Source organism: Pseudophryne corroboree, chromosome 3, assembly GCF_028390025.1.
Source record: "Pseudophryne corroboree isolate aPseCor3 chromosome 3, aPseCor3.hap2, whole genome shotgun sequence".
NCBI classification, from domain to species: domain Eukaryota; kingdom Metazoa; phylum Chordata; class Amphibia; order Anura; family Myobatrachidae; genus Pseudophryne; species Pseudophryne corroboree.
This window is the reverse complement of record NC_086446.1, coordinates 775,585,823-775,607,890: the sequence shown is the minus strand read 5'-3', so window position 1 is coordinate 775,607,890 and position 22,068 is coordinate 775,585,823. Positions and strand designations below refer to the sequence as shown.

The 22,068-nt window shown below is 48.1% G+C and overlaps 2 protein-coding genes across 2 annotated transcripts in view; both read right to left on the bottom strand.

Annotated features, from left to right (window-relative positions):
• The window catches only part of LOC135056863 (DBH-like monooxygenase protein 2), a 404,570-nt gene that overhangs the window by 83,111 nt on the left and 299,391 nt on the right, over positions 1-22,068 (bottom strand). The window lies entirely within an intron of this gene.
• The window catches only part of LOC135056864 (DBH-like monooxygenase protein 2), a 93,274-nt gene that overhangs the window by 14,418 nt on the left and 56,788 nt on the right, over positions 1-22,068 (bottom strand). Inside the window, exons 4-5 of the mRNA XM_063962537.1 lie at positions 19,395-19,478; positions 18,985-19,152 (exon numbers count right to left, since the gene is read on the bottom strand). Coding sequence (XP_063818607.1) covers positions 18,985-19,152; positions 19,395-19,478 — 252 coding nt within the window. The remainder of the gene's footprint in view (positions 1-18,984; positions 19,153-19,394; positions 19,479-22,068) is intronic.

Genomic DNA, 22,068 nt, shown 5'->3' with positions numbered 1-22,068 from the left:
CTGCCTGACACTGCAGTGCCACTCCTAAATGGGCCAGGTGTTTGTGTCATCCACTTGTGTCGTTTAGCTTAGTTACACAGTGACCTTGGTGCTCCTCTTTTTTTCTTTGCATCATGTGCTGTTTGGGGACAATTTTTTTGAAGTGCCATCCTGCCTGACACTGCAGTGCCACTCCTAGATGGGCCAGGTGTTTGTGTCGGCCACTTGTGTAGCTTAGCTTAGTCACACAGCGACCTTGGTGCGCCTCTTTTTTCTTTGCATCATGTGCTGTTTGGGGACTATTTTTTTGAAGTGCCATCCTGCCTGACACTGCAGTGCCACTCCTAGATGGGCCAGGTGTTTTTGTCGGCCACTTGTGTTGTTTAGCTTAGTCACACAGCGACCTTGGTGCGCCTCTTTTTTTCTTTGCATCATGTGCTGTTTGGGGACTATTTTTTTGAAGTGCCATCCTGCCTGACACAGCAGTGCCACTCCTAGATAGGCCAGGTGTTTGTGTCGGCCACTTGTGTCGCTTAGCTTAGCCATCCAGCGACCTTGGTGTGCCTCTTTTTTTCTTTGCATCATGTGCTGTTTGGGGACTATTTTTTTGAAGTGCCATCCTGCCTGACACTGCAGTGCCACTCCTAGATGGGCCAGGTGTTTGTGTCGGCCACTTGTGTCGCTTAGCTTAGTCACAGAGCGACCTTGGTGCGCCTCTTTTTTTCTTTGCATCATGTGCTGTTTGGGGACTATTTTTTTGAAGTGCCATCCTGCCTGACACTGCAGTGCCACTCCTAGATGGGCCAGGTGTTTGTGTCGGCCACTTGTGTCGCTTAGCTTAGCCATCCAGCGACCTTGGTGGGCCTCTTTTTTTCTTTGCATCATGTGCTATTTGGGGACTATTTTTTTGAAGTGCCATCCTGCCTGACACTGCAGTGCCACTCCTAGATGGGCCAGGTGTTTGTGTCGGCCACTTGTGTCGCTTAGCTTAGCCATCCAGCGACCTTGGTGTGCCTCTCTTTTTCTTTGCATCATGTGCTGTTTGGGGACTATTTTTTTGAAGTGCCATCCTGCCTGACACTGCAGTGCCACTCCTAGATGGGCCAGGTATTTGTGTCGTCCACTTGTGTAGTTTAGCTTAGTCACACAGCGACCTTGATGCGCCTCTATTTTTCTTTGCATCATGTGCTATTTGGGGACTATTTTTTTGAAGTGCCATCCTGCCTGACACTGCAGTGCCACTCCTAGATGGGCCAGGTGTTTGTGTCGGCCACTTGTGTCGCTTAGCTTAGCCATCCAGCGACCTTGGTGTGCCTCTCTTTTTCTTTGCATCATGTGCTGTTTGGGGACTATTTTTTTGAAGTGCCATCCTGCCTGACACTGCAGTGCCACTCCTAGATGGGCCAGGTGTTTGTGTCGGCCACTTGTGTCGCTTAGCTTAGTCACACAGCGACCTTGGTGCGCCTCTTTTTTTCTTTGCATCATGTGCTGTTTGGGGACTATTTTTTTGAAGTGCCATCCTGCCTGACACTGCAGTGCCACTCCTAGATGGGCCAGGTGTTTGTGTCGGCCACTTGTGTCGCTTAGCTTAGCCATCCAGCGACCTTGGTGCGCCTCTTTTTTTCTTTGCATCATGTGCTGTTTGGGGACTATTTTTTTGAAGTGCCATCCTGCCTGACACTGCAGTGCCACTCCTAGATGGGCCAGGTGTTTGTGTCGGCCACTTGTGTCGCTTAGCTTAGCCATCCAGCGACCTTGGTGTGCCTCTCTTTTTCTTTGCATCATGTGCTGTTTGGGGACTATTTTTTTGAAGTGCCATCCTGCCTGACACTGCAGTGCCACTCCTAGATGGGCCAGGTGTTTGTGTCGGCCACTTGTGTCGCTTAGCTTAGTCACACAGCGACCTTGGTGCTCCTTTTTTTTCTTTGCATCATGTGCTGTTTGGGGACTATTTTTTTGAAGTGCCATCCTGCCTGACACTGCAGTGCCACTCCTAGATGGGCCAGGTGTTTGTGTCGGCCACTTGTGTCGCTTAGCTTAGCCATCCAGCGACCTTGGTGCGCCTCTTTTTTTCTTTGCATCATGTGCTGTTTGGGGACTATTTTTTTTGAAGTGCCATCCTGCATGACACTGCAGTGCCACTCCTAGATGGGCCAGGTGTTTGTGTCGGCCACTAGTGTCGCTTAGTTTAGCCATCCAGCGACCTTGGTGCGCCTCTTTTTTTCTTTGCATCATGTGCTGTTTGGGGACTATTTTTTTGAAGTGCCATCCTGCCTGACACTGCAGTGCCACTCCTAGATGGGCCAGGTGTTTGTGTCGTCCACTTGTGTCGCTTAGCTTAGTCACACAGCGACCTTGGTGCGCCTCTTTTTTTCTCTGCATCATGTGCTGTTTGGGGACTATTTTTTTGAAGTGCCATCCTGCCTGACACTGCAGTGCCACTCCTAGATGGGCTAGGTGTTTGTGTCGTCCACTTGTGTAGTTTAGCTTAGTCACACAGCGACCTTGGTGCATCTCTTTTTTTCTTTGCATCATGTGCTGTTTGGGGACTATTTTTTTGAAGTGCCATCCTGCCTGACATTGCAGTGCCACTCCTAGATGGGCCAGGTGTTTGTGTCGTCCACTTGTGTCGCTTAGCTTAGTCACACAGCGACCTTGGTGCGCCTCTTTTTTTCTTTCCATCATGTGCTGTTTGGGGACTATTTTTTTGAAGTGCCATCCTGCCTGACACTGCAGTGCCACTACTAGATGGGCCAGGTGTTTGTGTCGGCCACTTGTGTCGCTTAGCTTAGCCATCCAGCGACCTTGGTGTGCCTATTTTTTTCTTTGCATCATGTGCTCTTTGGGGACTATTTTTTTGAAGTGCCATCCTGCCTGACACTGCACTGCCACTCCTAGATGGGCCAGGTGTTTGTGACGGCCACTTGTGTCGCTTAGATTAGCCATCCAGCGACATTGGTGCGCCTCTTTTTTTCTATTCATCATGTGCTGTTTAGGGACTATTTTATTGAAGTGCCATCCTGCCTGACACTGCAGTGCCACTCCTAAATGGGCCAGGTGTTTGTGTCGTCCGCTTGTGTCGTTTAGCTTAATCACACAGCGACCTTGGTGCTCCTCTTTTTTTCTTTGCATCATGTGCTGTTTGGGGACAATTTTTTTGAAGTGCCATCCTGCCTGACACTGCAGTGCCACTCCTAGATGGGCCAGGTGTTTGTGTCGTCCACTTGTGTCGCTTAGCTTAGTCACACAGCGACCTTGGTGCGCCTCTTCTTTTCTTTGCATCATGTGCTGTTTGGGGACTATTTTTTTGAAGTGCCATCCTGCCTGACACTGCAGTGCCACTACTAGATGGGCCAGGTGTTTGTGTCGGCCACTTGTGTCGCTTAGCTAAGCCATCCAGCGACCTTGGTGTGCCTATTTTTTTCTTTGCATCATGTGCTCTTTGGGGACTATTTTTTTGAAGTGCCATCCTGCCTGACACTGCAGTGCCACTCCTAGATGGGCCAGGTGTTTGTGACGGCCACTTGTGTCGCTTAGATTAGCCATCCAGCGACATTGGTACGCCTCTTTTTTTCTATGCATCATGTGCTGTTTAGGGACTATTTTATTGAAGTGCCATCCTGCCTGACACTGCAGTGCCACTCCTAGATGGGCCAGGTGTTTGTGTCGGCCACTTGTGTCGCTTAGCTTAGTCACAGAGCGACCTTGGTGCGCCTCTTTTTTTCTTTGCATCATGTGCTGTTTGGGGACTATTTTTTTGAAGTGCCATCCTGCCTGACACTGCAGTGCCACTCCTAGATGGGCCAGGTGTTTGTGTCGGCCACTTGTGTCGCTTAGCTTAGCCATCCAGCGACCTTGGTGCGCCTCTTTTTTTCTTTGCATCATGTGCTGTTTGGGGACTATTTTATTGAAGTGCCATCCTGCCTGACACTGCAGTGCCACTCCTAAATGGGCCAGGTGTTTGTGTCATCCACTTGTGTCGTTTAGCTTAGTTACACAGTGACCTTGGTGCTCCTCTTTTTTTCTTTGCATCATGTGCTGTTTGGGGACAATTTTTTTGAAGTGCCATCCTGCCTGACACTGCAGTGCCACTCCTAGATGGGCCAGGTGTTTGTGTCGGCCACTTGTGTCGCTTAGCTTAGCCATCCAGCAACCTTGGTGCGCCTCTTTTTTTCTTTGCATCATGTGCTGTTTGGGGACTATTTTATTGAAGTGCCATCCTGCCTGACACTGCAGTGCCACTCCTAAATGGGCCAGGTGTTTGTGTCATCCACTTGTGTCGTTTAGCTTAGTTACACAGTGACCTTGGTGCTCCTCTTTTTTTCTTTGCATCATGTGCTGTTTGGGGACAATTTTTTTGAAGTGCCATCCTGCCTGACACTGCAGTGCCACTCCTAGATGGGCCAGGTGTTTGTGTCGGCCACTTGTGTAGCTTAGCTTAGTCACACAGCGACCTTGGTGCGCCTCTTTTTTCTTTGCATCATGTGCTGTTTGGGGACTATTTTTTTGAAGTGCCATCCTGCCTGACACTGCAGTGCCACTCCTAGATGGGCCAGGTGTTTTTGTCGGCCACTTGTGTTGTTTAGCTTAGTCACACAGCGACCTTGGTGCGCCTCTTTTTTTCTTTGCATCATGTGCTGTTTGGGGACTATTTTTTTGAAGTGCCATCCTGCCTGACACAGCAGTGCCACTCCTAGATAGGCCAGGTGTTTGTGTCGGCCACTTGTGTCGCTTAGCTTAGCCATCCAGCGACCTTGGTGTGCCTCTTTTTTTCTTTGCATCATGTGCTGTTTGGGGACTATTTTTTTGAAGTGCCATCCTGCCTGACACTGCAGTGCCACTCCTAGATGGGCCAGGTGTTTGTGTCGGCCACTTGTGTCGCTTAGCTTAGTCACAGAGCGACCTTGGTGCGCCTCTTTTTTTCTTTGCATCATGTGCTGTTTGGGGACTATTTTTTTGAAGTGCCATCCTGCCTGACACTGCAGTGCCACTCCTAGATGGGCCAGGTGTTTGTGTCGGCCACTTGTGTCGCTTAGCTTAGCCATCCAGCGACCTTGGTGGGCCTCTTTTTTTCTTTGCATCATGTGCTATTTGGGGACTATTTTTTTGAAGTGCCATCCTGCCTGACACTGCAGTGCCACTCCTAGATGGGCCAGGTGTTTGTGTCGGCCACTTGTGTCGCTTAGCTTAGCCATCCAGCGACCTTGGTGTGCCTCTCTTTTTCTTTGCATCATGTGCTGTTTGGGGACTATTTTTTTGAAGTGCCATCCTGCCTGACACTGCAGTGCCACTCCTAGATGGGCCAGGTATTTGTGTCGTCCACTTGTGTAGTTTAGCTTAGTCACACAGCGACCTTGATGCGCCTCTATTTTTCTTTGCATCATGTGCTATTTGGGGACTATTTTTTTGAAGTGCCATCCTGCCTGACACTGCAGTGCCACTCCTAGATGGGCCAGGTGTTTGTGTCGGCCACTTGTGTCGCTTAGCTTAGCCATCCAGCGACCTTGGTGTGCCTCTCTTTTTCTTTGCATCATGTGCTGTTTGGGGACTATTTTTTTGAAGTGCCATCCTGCCTGACACTGCAGTGCCACTCCTAGATGGGCCAGGTGTTTGTGTCGGCCACTTGTGTCGCTTAGCTTAGTCACACAGCGACCTTGGTGCGCCTCTTTTTTTCTTTGCATCATGTGCTGTTTGGGGACTATTTTTTTGAAGTGCCATCCTGCCTGACACTGCAGTGCCACTCCTAGATGGGCCAGGTGTTTGTGTCGGCCACTTGTGTCGCTTAGCTTAGCCATCCAGCGACCTTGGTGCGCCTCTTTTTTTCTTTGCATCATGTGCTGTTTGGGGACTATTTTTTTGAAGTGCCATCCTGCCTGACACTGCAGTGCCACTCCTAGATGGGCCAGGTGTTTGTGTCGGCCACTTGTGTCGCTTAGCTTAGCCATCCAGCGACCTTGGTGTGCCTCTCTTTTTCTTTGCATCATGTGCTGTTTGGGGACTATTTTTTTGAAGTGCCATCCTGCCTGACACTGCAGTGCCACTCCTAGATGGGCCAGGTGTTTGTGTCGGCCACTTGTGTCGCTTAGCTTAGTCACACAGCGACCTTGGTGCGCCTCTTTTTTTCTTTGCATCATGTGCTGTTTGGGGACTATTTTTTTTAAGTGCCATCCTGCCTGACACTGCAGTGCCACTCCTAGATGGGCCAGGTGTTTGTGTCGGCCACTTGTGTCGCTTAGCTTAGCCATCCAGCGACCTTGGTGCGCCTCTTTTTTTCTTTGCATCATGTGCTGTTTGGGGACTATTTTTTTGAAGTGCCATCCTGCCTGACACTGCAGTGCCACTCCTAGATGGGCCAGGTGTTTGTGTCGGCCACTTGTGTCGCTTAGCTTAGTCACACAGCGACCTTGGTGCGCCTCTTTTTTTCTTTGCATCATGTGCTGTTTGGGGACTATTTTTTTTAAGTGCCATCCTGCCTGACACTGCAGTGCCACTCCTAGATGGGCCAGGTGTTTGTGTCGTCCACTTGTGTAGTTTAGCTTAGTCACACAGCGACCTTGGTGCGCCTCTTTTTTTCTTTGCATCATGTGCTGTTTGGGGACTATTTTTTTGAAGTGCCATCCTGCCTGACACTGCAGTGCCACTCCTAGATGGGCCAGGTGTTTGTGTCGGCCACTTGTGTCGCTTAGCTTAGCCATCCAGCGACCTTGGTGCGCCTGTTTTTTTCTTTGCATCATGTGCTGTTTGGGGAGTATTTTTTTGAAGTGCCATCCTGCCTGACACTGCAGTGCCACTCCTAGATGGGCCAGGTATTTGTGTCGTCCACTTGTGTAGTTTAGCTTAGTCACACAGTGACCTTGATGCGCCTCTTTTTTTCTTTGCATCATGTGCTATTTGGGGACTATTTTTTTGAAGTGCCATCCTGCCTGACACTGCAGTGCCACTCCTAGATGGGCCAGGTGTTTGTGTCGGCCACTTGTGTCGCTTAGCTTAGCCATCCAGCGACCTTGGTGTGCCTCTTTTTTTCTTTGCATCATGTGCTGTTTGGGGACTATTTTTTTGAAGTGCCATCCTGCCTGACACTGCAGTGCCACTCCTAGATGGGCCAGGTGTTTGTGTCGGCCACTTGTGTCGCTTAGCTTAGTCACACAGCGACCTTGGTGCGCCTCTTTTTTTCTTTGCATCATGTGCTGTTTGGGGACTATTTTTTTGAAGTGCCATCCTGCCTGACACTGCAGTGCCACTCCTAGATGGGCCAGGTGTTTGTGTCGGCCACTTGTGTCGCTTAGCTTAGCCATCCAGCGACCTTGGTGCGCCTCTTTTTTTCTTTGCATCATGTGCTGTTTGGGGACTATTTTATTGAAGTGCCATCCTGCCTGACACTGCAGTGCCACTCCTAAATGGGCCAGGTGTTTGTGTCATCCACTTGTGTTGTTTAGCTTAGTTACACAGTGACCTTGGTGCTCCTCTTTTTTTCTTTGCATCATGTGCTGTTTGGGGACTATTTTTTTGAAGTGCCATCCTGCATGACACTGCAGTGCCACTCCTAGATGGGCCAGGTGTTTGTGTCGGCCACTTGTGTCGCTTAGCTTAGCCATCCAGCGACCTTGGTGCGCCTCTTTTTTTCTTTGCATCATGTGCTGTTTGGGGACTATTTTTTTTGAAGTGCCATCCTGCATGACACTGCAGTGCCACTCCTAGATGGGCCAGGTGTTTGTGTCGGCCACTAGTGTCGCTTAGTTTAGCCATCCAGCGACCTTGGTGCGCCTCTTTTTTTCTTTGCATCATGTGCTGTTTGGGGACTATTTTTTTGAAGTGCCATCCTGCCTGACACTGCAGTGCCACTCCTAGATGGGCCAGGTGTTTGTGTCGTCCACTTGTGTCGCTTAGCTTAGTCACACAGCGACCTTGGTGCGCCTCTTTTTTTCTCTGCATCATGTGCTGTTTGGGGACTATTTTTTTGAAGTGCCATCCTGCCTGACACTGCAGTGCCACTCCTAGATGGGCTAGGTGTTTGTGTCGTCCACTTGTGTAGTTTAGCTTAGTCACACAGCGACCTTGGTGCATCTCTTTTTTTCTTTGCATCATGTGCTGTTTGGGGACTATTTTTTTGAAGTGCCATCCTGCCTGACACTGCAGTGCCACTCCTAGATGGGCCAGGTGTTTGTGTCGTCCACTTGTGTCGCTTAGCTTAGTCACACAGCGACCTTGGTGCGCCTCTTTTTTTCTTTCCATCATGTGCTGTTTGGGGACTATTTTTTTGAAGTGCCATCCTGCCTGACACTGCAGTGCCACTACTAGATGGGCCAGGTGTTTGTGTCGGCCACTTGTGTCGCTTAGCTTAGCCATCCAGCGACCTTGGTGTGCCTATTTTTTTCTTTGCATCATGTGCTCTTTGGGGACTATTTTTTTGAAGTGCCATCCTGCCTGACACTGCACTGCCACTCCTAGATGGGCCAGGTGTTTGTGACGGCCACTTGTGTCGCTTAGATTAGCCATCCAGCGACATTGGTGCGCCTCTTTTTTTCTATTCATCATGTGCTGTTTAGGGACTATTTTATTGAAGTGCCATCCTGCCTGACACTGCAGTGCCACTCCTAAATGGGCCAGGTGTTTGTGTCGTCCGCTTGTGTCGTTTAGCTTAATCACACAGCGACCTTGGTGCTCCTCTTTTTTTCTTTGCATCATGTGCTGTTTGGGGACAATTTTTTTGAAGTGCCATCCTGCCTGACACTGCAGTGCCACTCCTAGATGGGCCAGGTGTTTGTGTCGTCCACTTGTGTCGCTTAGCTTAGTCACACAGCGACCTTGGTGCGCCTCTTCTTTTCTTTGCATCATGTGCTGTTTGGGGACTATTTTTTTGAAGTGCCATCCTGCCTGACACTGCAGTGCCACTACTAGATGGGCCAGGTGTTTGTGTCGGCCACTTGTGTCGCTTAGCTAAGCCATCCAGCGACCTTGGTGTGCCTATTTTTTTCTTTGCATCATGTGCTCTTTGGGGACTATTTTTTTGAAGTGCCATCCTGCCTGACACTGCAGTGCCACTCCTAGATGGGCCAGGTGTTTGTGACGGCCACTTGTGTCGCTTAGATTAGCCATCCAGCGACATTGGTACGCCTCTTTTTTTCTATGCATCATGTGCTGTTTAGGGACTATTTTATTGAAGTGCCATCCTGCCTGACACTGCAGTGCCACTCCTAGATGGGCCAGGTGTTTGTGTCGGCCACTTGTGTCGCTTAGCTTAGTCACAGAGCGACCTTGGTGCGCCTCTTTTTTTCTTTGCATCATGTGCTGTTTGGGGACTATTTTTTTGAAGTGCCATCCTGCCTGACACTGCAGTGCCACTCCTAGATGGGCCAGGTGTTTGTGTCGGCCACTTGTGTCGCTTAGCTTAGCCATCCAGCGACCTTGGTGCGCCTCTTTTTTTCTTTGCATCATGTGCTGTTTGGGGACTATTTTATTGAAGTGCCATCCTGCCTGACACTGCAGTGCCACTCCTAAATGGGCCAGGTGTTTGTGTCATCCACTTGTGTCGTTTAGCTTAGTTACACAGTGACCTTGGTGCTCCTCTTTTTTTCTTTGCATCATGTGCTGTTTGGGGACAATTTTTTTGAAGTGCCATCCTGCCTGACACTGCAGTGCCACTCCTAGATGGGCCAGGTGTTTGTGTCGGCCACTTGTGTCGCTTAGCTTAGCCATCCAGCAACCTTGGTGCGCCTCTTTTTTTCTTTGCATCATGTGCTGTTTGGGGACTATTTTATTGAAGTGCCATCCTGCCTGACACTGCAGTGCCACTCCTAAATGGGCCAGGTGTTTGTGTCATCCACTTGTGTCGTTTAGCTTAGTTACACAGTGACCTTGGTGCTCCTCTTTTTTTCTTTGCATCATGTGCTGTTTGGGGACAATTTTTTTGAAGTGCCATCCTGCCTGACACTGCAGTGCCACTCCTAGATGGGCCAGGTGTTTGTGTCGGCCACTTGTGTAGCTTAGCTTAGTCACACAGCGACCTTGGTGCGCCTCTTTTTTCTTTGCATCATGTGCTGTTTGGGGACTATTTTTTTGAAGTGCCATCCTGCCTGACACTGCAGTGCCACTCCTAGATGGGCCAGGTGTTTTTGTCGGCCACTTGTGTTGTTTAGCTTAGTCACACAGCGACCTTGGTGCGCCTCTTTTTTTCTTTGCATCATGTGCTGTTTGGGGACTATTTTTTTGAAGTGCCATCCTGCCTGACACAGCAGTGCCACTCCTAGATAGGCCAGGTGTTTGTGTCGGCCACTTGTGTCGCTTAGCTTAGCCATCCAGCGACCTTGGTGTGCCTCTTTTTTTCTTTGCATCATGTGCTGTTTGGGGACTATTTTTTTGAAGTGCCATCCTGCCTGACACTGCAGTGCCACTCCTAGATGGGCCAGGTGTTTGTGTCGGCCACTTGTGTCGCTTAGCTTAGTCACAGAGCGACCTTGGTGCGCCTCTTTTTTTCTTTGCATCATGTGCTGTTTGGGGACTATTTTTTTGAAGTGCCATCCTGCCTGACACTGCAGTGCCACTCCTAGATGGGCCAGGTGTTTGTGTCGGCCACTTGTGTCGCTTAGCTTAGCCATCCAGCGACCTTGGTGGGCCTCTTTTTTTCTTTGCATCATGTGCTATTTGGGGACTATTTTTTTGAAGTGCCATCCTGCCTGACACTGCAGTGCCACTCCTAGATGGGCCAGGTGTTTGTGTCGGCCACTTGTGTCGCTTAGCTTAGCCATCCAGCGACCTTGGTGTGCCTCTCTTTTTCTTTGCATCATGTGCTGTTTGGGGACTATTTTTTTGAAGTGCCATCCTGCCTGACACTGCAGTGCCACTCCTAGATGGGCCAGGTATTTGTGTCGTCCACTTGTGTAGTTTAGCTTAGTCACACAGCGACCTTGATGCGCCTCTATTTTTCTTTGCATCATGTGCTATTTGGGGACTATTTTTTTGAAGTGCCATCCTGCCTGACACTGCAGTGCCACTCCTAGATGGGCCAGGTGTTTGTGTCGGCCACTTGTGTCGCTTAGCTTAGCCATCCAGCGACCTTGGTGTGCCTCTCTTTTTCTTTGCATCATGTGCTGTTTGGGGACTATTTTTTTGAAGTGCCATCCTGCCTGACACTGCAGTGCCACTCCTAGATGGGCCAGGTGTTTGTGTCGGCCACTTGTGTCGCTTAGCTTAGTCACACAGCGACCTTGGTGCGCCTCTTTTTTTCTTTGCATCATGTGCTGTTTGGGGACTATTTTTTTGAAGTGCCATCCTGCCTGACACTGCAGTGCCACTCCTAGATGGGCCAGGTGTTTGTGTCGGCCACTTGTGTCGCTTAGCTTAGCCATCCAGCGACCTTGGTGCGCCTCTTTTTTTCTTTGCATCATGTGCTGTTTGGGGACTATTTTTTTGAAGTGCCATCCTGCCTGACACTGCAGTGCCACTCCTAGATGGGCCAGGTGTTTGTGTCGGCCACTTGTGTCGCTTAGCTTAGCCATCCAGCGACCTTGGTGTGCCTCTCTTTTTCTTTGCATCATGTGCTGTTTGGGGACTATTTTTTTGAAGTGCCATCCTGCCTGACACTGCAGTGCCACTCCTAGATGGGCCAGGTGTTTGTGTCGGCCACTTGTGTCGCTTAGCTTAGTCACACAGCGACCTTGGTGCGCCTCTTTTTTTCTTTGCATCATGTGCTGTTTGGGGACTATTTTTTTTAAGTGCCATCCTGCCTGACACTGCAGTGCCACTCCTAGATGGGCCAGGTGTTTGTGTCGGCCACTTGTGTCGCTTAGCTTAGCCATCCAGCGACCTTGGTGCGCCTCTTTTTTTCTTTGCATCATGTGCTGTTTGGGGACTATTTTTTTGAAGTGCCATCCTGCCTGACACTGCAGTGCCACTCCTAGATGGGCCAGGTGTTTGTGTCGGCCACTTGTGTCGCTTAGCTTAGTCACACAGCGACCTTGGTGCGCCTCTTTTTTTCTTTGCATCATGTGCTGTTTGGGGACTATTTTTTTTAAGTGCCATCCTGCCTGACACTGCAGTGCCACTCCTAGATGGGCCAGGTGTTTGTGTCGTCCACTTGTGTAGTTTAGCTTAGTCACACAGCGACCTTGGTGCGCCTCTTTTTTTCTTTGCATCATGTGCTGTTTGGGGACTATTTTTTTGAAGTGCCATCCTGCCTGACACTGCAGTGCCACTCCTAGATGGGCCAGGTGTTTGTGTCGGCCACTTGTGTCGCTTAGCTTAGCCATCCAGCGACCTTGGTGCGCCTGTTTTTTTCTTTGCATCATGTGCTGTTTGGGGAGTATTTTTTTGAAGTGCCATCCTGCCTGACACTGCAGTGCCACTCCTAGATGGGCCAGGTATTTGTGTCGTCCACTTGTGTAGTTTAGCTTAGTCACACAGTGACCTTGATGCGCCTCTTTTTTTCTTTGCATCATGTGCTATTTGGGGACTATTTTTTTGAAGTGCCATCCTGCCTGACACTGCAGTGCCACTCCTAGATGGGCCAGGTGTTTGTGTCGGCCACTTGTGTCGCTTAGCTTAGCCATCCAGCGACCTTGGTGTGCCTCTTTTTTTCTTTGCATCATGTGCTGTTTGGGGACTATTTTTTTGAAGTGCCATCCTGCCTGACACTGCAGTGCCACTCCTAGATGGGCCAGGTGTTTGTGTCGGCCACTTGTGTCGCTTAGCTTAGTCACACAGCGACCTTGGTGCGCCTCTTTTTTTCTTTGCATCATGTGCTGTTTGGGGACTATTTTTTTGAAGTGCCATCCTGCCTGACACTGCAGTGCCACTCCTAGATGGGCCAGGTGTTTGTGTCGGCCACTTGTGTCGCTTAGCTTAGCCATCCAGCGACCTTGGTGCGCCTCTTTTTTTCTTTGCATCATGTGCTGTTTGGGGACTATTTTATTGAAGTGCCATCCTGCCTGACACTGCAGTGCCACTCCTAAATGGGCCAGGTGTTTGTGTCATCCACTTGTGTTGTTTAGCTTAGTTACACAGTGACCTTGGTGCTCCTCTTTTTTTCTTTGCATCATGTGCTGTTTGGGGACTATTTTTTTGAAGTGCCATCCTGCATGACACTGCAGTGCCACTCCTAGATGGGCCAGGTGTTTGTGTCGGCCACTTGTGTCGCTTAGCTTAGTCACACAGCGACCTTGGTGCGCCTCTTTTTTTCTTTGCATCATGTGCTGTTTGGGGACTATTTTTTTGAAGTGCCATCCTGCCTGACACTGCCGTGCCACTCCTAGATGGGCCAGGTGTTTGTGTCGGCCACTTGTGTCGCTTAGCTTAGTCACACAGCGACCTTGGTGCGCCTCTTTTTTTCTTTGCATCATGTGCTGTTTGGGGACTATTTTTTTGAAGTGCCATCCTGCCTGACACTGCAGTGCCACTCCTAGATGGGCCAGGTGTTTGTGTCGGCCACTTGTGTCGCTTAGCTTAGCCATCCAGCGACCTTGGTGCTCCTCTTTTTTTCTTTGCATCATGTGCTGTTTGGGGACTATTTTTTTGAAGTGCCATCCTGCATGACACTGCAGTGCCACTCCTAGATGGGCCAGGTGTTTGTGTCGGCCACTTGTGTCGCTTAGCTTAGTCACACAGCGACCTTGGTGCGCCTCTTTTTTTCTTTGCATCATGTGCTGTTTGGGGACTATTTTTTTGAAGTGCCATCCTGCCTGACACTGCAGTGCCACTCCTATATGGGCCAGGTGTTTGTGTCGGCCACTTGTGTCGCTTAGCTTAGCCATCCAGCGTCCTTGGTGCGCCTCTTTTTTTCTTTGCATCATGTGCTGTTTGGGGACTATTTTATTGAAGTGCCATCCTGCCTGACACTGCAGTGCCACTCCTAAATGGGCCAGGTGTTTGTGTCATCCACTTGTGTCGTTTAGCTTAGTTACACAGTGACCTTGGTGCTCCTCTTTTTTTTTTTGCATCATGTGCTGTTTGGGGACTATTTTTTTGAAGTGCCATCCTGCCTGACACTGCAGTGCCACTCCTAGATGGGCCAGGTGTTTGTGTCGGCCACTTGTGTTGCTTAGCTTAGTCACACAGCGACCTTGGTGCGCCTCTTTTTTTCTTTGCATCATGTGCTGTTTGGGGACTATTTTTTTGAAGTGCCATCCTGCCTGACACTGCAGTGCCACTCCTAGATGGGCCAGGTGTTTTTGTCGGCCACTTGTGTTGTTTAGCTTAGTCACACAGCGACCTTGGTGCGCCTCTTTTTGTCTTTGCATCATGTGCTGTTTGGGGACTATTTTTTTGAAGTGCCATCCTGCCTGACACTGCAGTGCCACTCCTAGATGGGCCAGGTATTTGTGTCGTCCACTTGTGTAGTTTAGCTTAGTCACACAGTGACCTTGATGCGCCTCTTTTTTTCTTTGCATCATGTGCTATTTGGGGACTATTTTTTTGAAGTGCCATCCTGCCTGACACTGCAGTGCCACTCCTAGATGGGCCAGGTGTTTGTGTCGGCCACTTGTGTCGCTTAGCTTAGCCATCCAGCGACCTTGGTGTGCCTCTTTTTTTCTTTGCATCATGTGCTGTTTGGGGACTATTTTTTTGAAGTGCCATCCTGCCTGACACTGCAGTGCCACTCCTAGATGGGCCAGGTGTTTGTGTCGGCCACTTGTGTCGCTTAGCTTAGTCACACAGCGACCTTGGTGCGCCTCTTTTTTTCTTTGCATCATGTGCTGTTTGGGGACTATTTTTTTGAAGTGCCATCCTGCCTGACACTGCAGTGCCACTCCTAGATGGGCCAGGTGTTTGTGTCGGCCACTTGTGTCGCTTAGCTTAGCCATCCAGCGACCTTGGTGCGCCTCTTTTTTTCTTTGCATCATGTGCTGTTTGGGGACTATTTTATTGAAGTGCCATCCTGCCTGACACTGCAGTGCCACTCCTAAATGGGCCAGGTGTTTGTGTCATCCACTTGTGTTGTTTAGCTTAGTTACACAGTGACCTTGGTGCTCCTCTTTTTTTCTTTGCATCATGTGCTGTTTGGGGACTATTTTTTTGAAGTGCCATCCTGCATGACACTGCAGTGCCACTCCTAGATGGGCCAGGTGTTTGTGTCGGCCACTTGTGTCGCTTAGCTTAGTCACACAGCGACCTTGGTGCGCCTCTTTTTTTCTTTGCATCATGTGCTGTTTGGGGACTATTTTTTTGAAGTGCCATCCTGCCTGACACTGCCGTGCCACTCCTAGATGGGCCAGGTGTTTGTGTCGGCCACTTGTGTCGCTTAGCTTAGTCACACAGCGACCTTGGTGCGCCTATTTTTTCTTTGCATCATGTGCTGTTTGGGGACTATTTTTTTGAAGTGCCATCCTGCCTGACACTGCAGTGCCACTCCTAGATGGGCCAGGTGTTTGTGTCGTCCACTTGTGTAGTTTAGCTTAGTCACACAGCGACCTTGGTGCGCCTCTTTTTTTCTTTGCATCATGTGCTCTTTGGGGAGTATTTTTTTGAAGTGCCATCCTGCCTGACACTGCAGTGCCACTCCTAGATGGGCCAGGTGTTTGTGTCGGCCACTTGTGTCGCTTAGCTTAGTCACACAGCGACCTTGGTGCGCCTCTTTTTTTCTTTGCATCATGTGCTGTTTGGGGAGTATTTTTTTGAAGTGCCATCCTGCCTGACACTGTAGTGACACTCCTAGATGGGCCAGGTATTTGTGTCGGCCACTTGTGTCTCTTAGCTTAGCCATCCATTGACCTCGGTGCAAATTGTAGGACTAAAAATAATATTGTGAGGTGTGAGGTGTTCAGAATAGACTGGAAATGAGTGTAAATTATGGTAATTGAGGTTAATAATCCTATGGGATCAAAATGACCCCCAAATTCTATGATTTAAGCTGTTTTTTAGGGTTTTTTGAAAAAAAACACCCGAATCCAAAACACACCCGAATCCGACAAAAAATTTTCGGTGAGGTTTTGCCAAAACGCGTCCGATTCAAAAACACGGCCGCGGAACCGAATCCAAAACCAAAACACAAAACCCGAAACATTTCCGGTGCACATCACTAGTTCAGTACAATTCACATTCATGGGGAAGACTGCTGACCTGACGGGTGTAGTATGTTATGCCGGCGCTTCGAATCCCGACTATCAGCAAACCGGTGCTGGGATCCCGACTGCCGGCATGCCGGCAGCGGGGTGAGCACAAAAGAGACCCTTTTGGGCTCGCTGCGCTCGCCATGCTGTGGGCAAGGTAATGCGCTAAGCGCGCCACGCTATTTATTCTCCCTCCAGGGGTGTTGTGGACACCCCAAGAGGAAAAATAGATGTCGGTATGGCGGCTGTCGGGATACTGGCGTCGGTATGGTGAGCGCCAGGATCCCGACAGCCGGCATATCAAATGCCTCCCCCTGACACTTGTGCAGAAAACCATCATTGACACCCTCCACAAGGAGGGTAAGCCTTAAAAGGAAATTGCAAAAGAAGTTGGGTGTTCTCAAAGCACATTAATAGAAAGTTAAGTGGAAGGAAAAAGTGTGGAAGAAAAAGGTGAACAAGCAGCAGGGATGACCGCAGCCTTGAGAAGATTGTCAGGAAAAGGTCATTCAAAAGTGTGGGGGAGCTTCACAAGGAGTGGACTGAGGCTGGAGTTAGTGCACTGAGAGCCACCACACACGGATCTTGGACATGGGCTTCAAATGTCATATTCCTCTTGTCAAGCCGTTCCTGAACAATAAACAATGCCAGAAGCATCTTACCTGGGCTAAAGAAAATAAGAACTGGTCTGTTCTCAATCCTCTTTTCTGATGAAAGCAAATTTTGCATCTCATTTGGAAACCAAGGTCCCAGAGTATGGAGGAAGAATGGAGAGGCACACAATCCAAGATGCTTGAAGCCCAGTGTGAAGTTTCCACAGTCTGTGTTGATTTGGGGAGCCATGTCATCTGCTGGTGTTGGTCCACTGTGCTTTATTAAGTCCAGAGTCAACGCAGCTGACTACCAGGCCATTTTAGAGCACTTCATCTTCCTTCAGCAGACAAGTTTTATGGAGATGCTGACTTGATTTTCCAGCAGGACTTGGCACCTGCCTACACTGCCAAAAGTACCAAAACCTGGTTCAATGACCGTGGGATTACTGTGCTGGATTGGCCAGCAAACTCGCCTGACCTGAATCCCCATTTCTATGGGGCATTGCCCAGAGAAAGATGAGAGACATGAGACGGAACAATGCAGAAGAGCTGAAGGCTGCTATTGAAGCATCCTGGTCTTCCATAACACCTCAGCAGTGCCACAGGCTGATAGAATCCATGCCACGCTGCATTTAGGCAGTAATTCATGCAAAAGGGGCCCAAACCAAGCACTGAGTACATATGCATGATTATACTTTTCAGAGTGCCAACATTTCTGTCGTTTAAATCTATTTTTTATTGAGTTTATGTAATATTCAAATTTTCTGAGATTTTGGATTTGGAGTTTTCGTAAACTGTAAGCCACAATCATCAAAATTATAACAAATAAAGACTTGAAATATCTCACTTTGCATGTAATGAGTCTATATAATATATTCGTTTCATCTTTTAATTTGAATTACTGAAATAAATGAACTTTTGCACAATATTCAAATTTTCTGAGTCTCACCTGTATATGAACATTATGAGCATCAATTGTTTATGTACAGATGGAGACGCGCTCATCTGAGGCGGCTCCATTGCAAATGTGCACTCCCGGCGTAACTAGGCGTTCCGTCCGCCTAGTTACGCCAGGAGTGCACAGAGACGATTCCATTCAAGTGAAGTGTATATATTTATTATAATAAAGTATTAAATAATAAAAAATAGCACATTTGCTTTAAGGATATGAGATTAATAATAGGAAGGACAATAAACAACCCTTTACACTCACCTTGAATGGGAATTGGATATTAATCATTCCATAAAATCAGATTTCAAAGTGTCTCAAATTTGTCAGGAGAATCCTGTTTATGTGGTGTATCCAATAGCTGTCGGAAGCTGCGGTCTTGTTGGAAAGATGGCAGCTTCCAACAGATTTCGGTCGCAAGGGGTTCCGACCTATTCAAAAGGAGCAGTTTTTTTCCGACAAGTCGGGAATTCCCGACTTGTCGAAAAACACGTGGATCTGCGGAATAGGTGCCGATCCGCGTGCTTCTGTCGGAAATGGGGCCAAATCCAACAGTTTTTGGTCCCCTTCCCAACAATCTCAATCCGACTTTAAAAAAATCAGAATGAGCAGGGCGTCCCCCGGCCAGGCTCCTCACACCCGTCAGCGCCTCCTCCGCCTCCGCAGACATCACCCCCACTACCGCAGACTTTCCCCCTCGCCGCCCGCCAGCTCCACCCGCCACCGTTCAGCTCTCCCTGCTGTGGTCCAGCTCCACCCGCCACCATCACCTCCCCCAGCAACCGCTGTCAGCGGCAGGACAGGACCCCGGGTACGGCAGATTTGGCCCTCCATTGAATAGCCCTTGTCGGATCCATTCTGACAAATTTAAATTCATGATATAAACAACCAACCAGGAAAAACTGGTCAAGGTTAATCAAACTATTTGTTGTATTCGAAAGAATGTGGTAAATTTGTTGACCTGAATAAACTTAAGGCGATGTGGGTACCTAATTTTATATTTTGAAATTATGGAAACCCATTATGAAGTTCAACTTTCCCACCCCTATTCCTTGTGTAATCAAGCAAATTAGTTTTAAGACCATGGGGGAAAAGGTAGTAGCCCAATGTTTTAAAGGGGCAATCATTTAAATGGCAAATCCAACCTGGTTTTGCCTTTTAAACGAGAGCCCCTTTAAACCATCTGGCAGACTCGCCAGGAACTCACCGATGCCTGCAAGTCTCAGGCTGTTATATTTCTCCCCATATAGTATATCTACATATGCAGGTAAGTTAGGGGCACCAGGGGCATAATATCTTGAAAAAGATAACATTCTAAGTTACAGATTTGTACAGGCAAAACAAAGATGGTTCTGGGGAACCATGACATTTGGCAGCCTGAGTCATTTAGGACACTCAGAAACATATTGTTTATTCCACTCACCTCTCCACCTATTGCCGCACCAAACATGGAATTCATACACTTTGCATATCTGGAGTCACCTCCGTAGCAATCTCCAATCTCTGATGTAAAGTTTAAGGAGTTGTCACAACCGTATACTAGGATGTGATGTACTATGTCGGCAGCATCCGGATCGATAATGGGCTCGTACTGCATCGAGAACCAAAAAAAAAATACATACTGTAGACCAGGTTAACGCTGGACCTGATAGAGGGGGGTGGAAATTGCATAGAAATTGACAAGGATAGTGTGGAAATTAAACAAACAAGCAAAAAAGATGCAGGACATGCAAGAAAAAGAGAATATAGGAGGTACATGCTGTGACAGATTGGTGCAGTGATATAAAGACATAATTATTATTATTATTCTTGGCGGGGGGAGGGGGGGCTTACCCGTATAATATGATGTTTGCTAGATACCTTGGGCATGGGAAGGAATGTACACGCATAGGTCGTATCTTGATCTGGAATAAGAAACTAGTAGGAAAAATGAATGAAGGACATATCAAGAACATATAATGCTAAAAACTTGAATTCATGTAAACCATTTGGTTGTTTTCTATAACTTTTTCCATGATGATTTGGCAGAAGGCAAATATACTTCAGTCTCTCTTCTCTACCATGGCTTGTAATCTTCCTCTCTACTGGGTATCTTTCCATTCTTATTGAAGCATGCTGTTCTCTATCTATTGAAATAAAAATCACCATAATCCCATTCCACCCCAGTCTTCTTCAGAGATTGCTATATATTGCTCCTATCATTACATTACTTATACTGTCAGTCAGACTGACAGTTCTAACACTCCCCAGAGGTGGTCCATGACTTGATCACCGCTACATCTAATTGGCAGTACACAATTCTTACTTCTGTGGATAACGCTACTGCAATTGACAACCCCTTACTGCCCACACAAATGCAGTATTTCCTAGGTCTTCTGACAGAATTCTGTTCTGTCCTCACATTTTCTGTCATCTGTGTTGGTCCAATGTACTACATTGTCTTTTTGTCATTTCATCTTGGATGTGCGCTTGTCACATAAAGCTCAATCTGAGCTAATAACTCTTCTATTGGTCACAATAGTCTAAAGGATAACACACATATCTCATACAAGTCACTTTAATTTATCAATTTATAAACCCCTTCATAGCAGAGATGTGCAGTTTGGTTCTCCAGAAATCAGAATCCTCCTGAATTTTGTGGATCTGAACCGAACCAAACCCGGTCCACATCTCCTGAGGAGATCTGATCCAAACTGAGTCCTGGTTCGGATCCTCTGACAGTTCAGAAATTGTATTTTACATTTGGATTTTGGGTTGTAAAAAATAAGATTTTAAACCTACCAGTAAATCTTTTTCTCCTAGTCCGTAGAGGATGCTGGGGACTCCGTAGGGACCATGGGGTATAGACGGGCTCCGCAGGAGACATGGGCACTATAAAGAACTTTTAGTATGGGTGTGCACTTGCTCCTCCCTCTATGACCCTCCTCCAGACCTCAGTTAGAGAAACTGTGCCCAAAGAAGATGGACAATATGAGGAAAGGATTTTGTTAATCTAAGGGCAAGATTCATACCAGTCCACACCAACCACACCGTATAACCTGGAATATACGCAACCAGTTAACAGTTTGAACAAAAAACAGTATCAGTCAAAGACCGATCCCAACTGTAACATAACCCTTATGTAAGCAACAACTATATACAAGTCTTGCAGATTTAGTCCGCACTGGGACGGGCGCCCAGCATCCTCTACGGACTAGGAGAAAAAGATTTACCGGTAGGTTTAAAATCTTATTTTCTCTTACGTCCTAGAGGATGCTGGGGACTCCATAAGGACCATGGGGTTTATGCCAAAGCTCCAAACAAGGCGGGAGAATGCGGATGACTCTGCAGCACCGATTGAACAAACGCGAGGTCCTCATCAGCCAGGGTATCAAACTTGTAGAATTTTGCAAAAGTGTTTGAACCCGGCCAAGTTGCTGCTCGGAAAAGATGTAATGCCGAGACGCCTCGGGCAGCCGCCCAAGAAGAGCCCACCTTCCTAGTGGAATGGACCTTTACCAAATCTGGTCACGGCAATCCAGCCGTAGAATGAGCCTGCTGAATCGTGTTACAGATCCAGCGAGCAATAGTACGCTTAGAAGCAGGAGCACCAAACTTGATGGCTGCATACAGGACAAACAGAGCCTCTGTTTTACTAATCCTAGCCGTCCTGGCTACATACATTTTTAAGGCCCTGACTACATCCAGGGACTTGGAGTCCCCCAAGTCCCCCGTAGCCACAGGCACAACAATAGGTTGGTTCATATGAAATGAAGAAACCACCTTAGGCAAAAATTGAGGACGGGTCCTCAACTCTGCTCTATCCACATGGAAAATCAAATAGGGGCTCTTGTGAGACAAGGCTGCCAAGTCGGACACCCGCCTTGAAGATGCCAAGGCCAATAACATGACCACCTTCCAAGTGAGAAATTTTAATTGAACCATTTGAAGAGGTTCAAACCAGTGAGATTTTAGGAATGTCAACACCATGTTAAGGTCCCATGGTGCCACTGGGGGCACAAAAGGAGGCTGGATGTGCAGCACTCCCTTCACAAAATTCTGGACTTCTGGGAGAGAAGCCAATTCCTTCTGAAAGAATATAGATAGGGCCGAAATCTGTACCTTAATGGAGCCTAACTTCAGGCCCATATCCACTCCTGTCTGTAGAAAGTGGAGAAACCGGCCCAGATGGAAATCTTCCGTAGGAGCATTCTTGGTTTCACACCAAGATACATACTTCCTCCAGATACGGTGATAATTTTTCGCCGTCACCTCCTTCCTAGCCTTAATCAGCGTAAGGATGACTTCCTCCGGAATACCTTTCCCAGCTAGGATTCGGCGTTCAACCGCCATGCCGTCAAACGTAACCATGGTAAGTCTTGGAACACGCAGGGCCCCTGCTGTAACAGGTCCTCCCTGAGAGGAAGAGGCCACGGATCTTCTGTGAGCATTTCCTGAAGATCTGAGTACCAGGCCCTTTGAGGCCAATCTGGAACAATGAGTATTGTCTGCACACTTTTTCGTCTTA